The sequence below is a fragment of the Epinephelus moara genome, chromosome 11 (genome assembly GCF_006386435.1).
Source record: "Epinephelus moara isolate mb chromosome 11, YSFRI_EMoa_1.0, whole genome shotgun sequence".
Taxonomy (NCBI): domain Eukaryota; kingdom Metazoa; phylum Chordata; class Actinopteri; order Perciformes; family Serranidae; genus Epinephelus; species Epinephelus moara.
In genome coordinates, this window is record NC_065516.1 from 37430910 (window position 1) to 37434550 (window position 3641).

The 3641-nt window shown below is 46.1% G+C and overlaps 1 protein-coding gene across 1 annotated transcript in view; it reads left to right on the forward strand.

Moving 5' to 3' along the window:
* Nucleotides 1-2001: 2001 nt before the first annotated feature.
* LOC126397773 (piezo-type mechanosensitive ion channel component 2-like) overlaps nt 2002-3641 on the forward strand; it is an 88676-nt gene continuing 87036 nt past the window's right edge. Inside the window, exon 1 of the mRNA XM_050056727.1 lies at nt 2002-2591. Within this exon, the coding sequence (XP_049912684.1) occupies nt 2528-2591 (64 nt within the window). The 5' untranslated portion in view covers nt 2002-2527. The remainder of the gene's footprint in view (nt 2592-3641) is intronic.

Sequence of the window (3641 nt, forward strand, 5' to 3'; positions counted from 1 at the left end):
TTGCATTTATTTATGTTTCTACGTTATTTCTGTTGTTACACGTAGTCCGTTCGTTGTGCAGTTAGCATTATTGGGTCTAAGTTTAGTCAGTTTAGATGGTTGTATGCCCCTACACCACACCGGGAGACAACATGAACACCAGAGCTAACGAACACCAGCTCACATTCAGTAGCTGTCCGAGTGCTACACGACGGCAGTGCACTGGTGTGGTGAAGAAGACCAGTGCCTAAAGGGGCAGCAACAGAGAAGCGTGAGCCGAGCAGTTGGCCAGTCAGCCGGAGAAGGTATCCCCTTTACGCAGGGGTGGTGGTGTGCCACCACGGAAGGAGCAGGAACATCCAGCGGGTAGGCGCCGACGGCCACAGCCTAACAGCTGGACTCCACATGGGAAGGCAGCCCCCGACCACGGTGCTGGAGGTGTGTTGCCACGGGAGGAGCAGTGACATCCAGCGGGTAGGTGCTGATGGCCGCAGCCTAGCAGCTGGACGCCACGGGGAGAAGGCAGCCCCTGACCTCGGTGGTGGAGGAGTACCGCCACGGGAGGAGCAGTCCCCTCTTGCCCCTCCTACCCCTCTCCTCTCCCTACTAGGGTAGTGGGGGGGCCTTCTGCTGTGGATCCACTACCCTAGTCCCACCCCCACCCCGGTCAGGGCGGTTGGGGGCCTACTGCTGTGGATCCATTGCCCCCGTATTCCTTCCATCTGGACATCTGGGGGGAGGCTCATGGCTGCGGATCCCCTGCCTGACACCTCCCTCAAAAAATGTTTTTTTTCTTCTTGTAATCTTCCCGTGGTTATGCCACTCTCTCCATCTGTTGGCCCTGCGGTGTCTCCCTGGCAGAGCAGGGCTGCTATTGACCTGTTGCACACTTGGTACACTCCTACTGGCACTTTAGTTTTTATTTGCGACAGTTTAATTTGCACTACTGTGTTTTATCTGCACTATTTCTACTACAGGTTTTTTATTGCACTTTTTATGATGACCTCCTGGGCTAGTGCAATGTTAAGGAGCTTTTATTCTTTTAGCCTTACCTGATATGATAAAGTTGATGTATTTATTTCATCCAGTAGTCCTAATTGCACTATTCAAATCTGCGCCTTCCTTTACTACATGGTTGTCTTCTGTGTGTCTTGATGGTTGTATCTGCCGTGCAGCCATGTTGCACTATGTGCCCAAGACAAATTTCCTGCTTGGGACAATAAGGTACCAGCAAGGTGTACCTAATAAAGGGGCCGTTGAGTGTGTATTTCCTGTACATATACTGCAGTTGCAAAGAGCGACCAGCAGAGGGAGACAAACAGCAGAAACACATGAAACCATCCTGAAGTTAAACTGATGAATATTAAATTTAAACTGACACGTCAGGATGAAACACTTTAACAACAGCAACAATAATAACAATAGTAATAATGATAATAATAATAATAATTATAATAATAAACACTGTTGATAATTATTAATATTTAATGGGTATAAAATCAGAGTGTAAAATCGCTGCAGTTTCGGATTGATGAGGAGATAAAATCCAGAGCAGAGGATGAGGACGTGGAACCTTTTTATGTAGTTCTCCAGGTGACGGAGCCGTTCACCTGGAGGTGCCACAGAAGAAGACAGGCCTGTACGAAAACTTTATTGACAACATGTTTTTGTATGGCTCAGTTTGTCACAGGGGACAGTGATGTTTAAACGAAGGATGAGAAGAAGACTGAACTGTCTCACAGATGGTTGTCACGGCGATGCTTTGACTGTCCTCTGAAAGTGTCCTCCATAATGAGATGACTGAAGTTTGGTCTGTTGTCTCTTCCTGATCAATAAAGTTTAAACCTTCTTCTTTTTGTGTCCTGACAGACAGCTGTCCACAGACTTTTGGCCACCACAGATCCTCTGACACATCTTACTGTTTTTTTATTTATATTTACTTTGTCGAATGGGCGTGGTCACATGAGCACTTTTAAAATGTTCCAAAACCACATCCGGTCTTCTGATTGGCCAAGGCAGCTGTCAGTCATCGCATGGGCGTGGCCTGTGAGCTCCAGTTAGTTTCTGAGTGTCGGCGTGTTTTTCAGGAGAGACTGAAGAAAAGAAAGAAGAAAGAAAGAAGTGAAATATCCTCCAGTTTGTCTCACTGTGTCTGCGGGGACAGAGACAGGAGGAGAAGAAGAAGAAGAAGAAGAAGAAGAAGAAGATAAACTCAAAGAATCTTCAGTGACTTCAAACCTTCAGTCTGCAGACACACAGACAGACAGACAGACAGCTTGTTTAAATCTAGTTGGTCTCACAGTGAGACACTCAGCATCTGTCTGTCTGTCTCTGTTTTTTACCTGTCTGTCTCTCAGCCTGTCTCTCAGCCTGTCTGTCTCCTGCAGGACGGAGGATGGCACCGGGGTGTGTCGCCGCCCTCAGCCGGACCCGCGGCTCCTCCGGCGGGCAGACAGAGCTCTGACAGCCCGCTGCAAAGCCGGACCCGGACCAATAAACCCGGATTAAAAAGTGGATTCAGACCGAAACCGGAACATCTGAGTTCGGAATGCCCTCAGAACTGGCTGTAGGTGTGGTCTTCAGGGTTGTGCTGCCCTTAAGTTTGACTGCAGGTAAGATGTGGAAGTTGTTTCTGGGTGACTGGTGTTAAAGGTGTTACTGTTGTCACTGCTGTTACAGGTGTTACTGCTGTTACTACTGGTGTTACTATTGTTACTGCTGTTACTGGTGTTAAAGGTGTTACTATTGTTACTGCTGTTACTGCTGTTACTATTGTTGCTGCTGTTACTGCTGTTACTATTGTTGCTGCTGTTACTGCTGTTACTACTGGTGTTACTATTGTTGCTGCTGTCACTGGTGTTAAAGGTGTTACTATTGTTGTTGCTGTTACTACTGGTGTTACTATTGTTACTGCTGTCACTGGTGTTAAAGGTGTTACTATTGTTGCTGCTGTTACTGCTGTTACTATTGTTGCTGCTGTTACTACTGTTACTACTGGTGTTACTATTGTTACTGCTGTCACTGGTGTTAAAGGTGTTACTATTGTTACTGCTGTTACTGCTGTTACTACTGGTGTTACTGCTGTTACTACTGCTGTTACTATTGTTGCTGCTGTTACTGCTGTTACTACTGCTGTTACTGCTGTTACTACTGCTGTTACTATCGTTGCTGATGTTACTGCTGTTACTATTGTTGCTGCTGTTACTGCTGTTACTACTGCTGGTACTATTGTTGCTGCTGTTACTGCTGTTACTACTGGTGTTACTGCTACTGCTGCTGTTACTACTGGTGTTACTGCTGTTACTATTGTTACTGCTGTTACTGCTGTTACTACTGGTGTTACTGCTGTTACTGCTTTTACTACTGGTGTTACTGCTGTTACTACTGGTGTTACTATTGTTACTGCTGTCACTGGTGTTAAAGGTGTTACTATTGTTACTGCTGTTACTGCTGTTACTACTGCTGTTACTGCTGTTACTACTGCGGTTACTATTGTTGCTGATGTTACTGCTGTTACTATTGTTGCTACTGCTACTGCTGTTACTACTGCTGTTACTATTGTTGCTGCTGTTACTGCTGTTACTACTGGTGTTACTGCTGTTACTACTGGTGTTACTGCTGTTACTATTGTTACTGCTGTTACTGCTGTTACTACTGCTGTT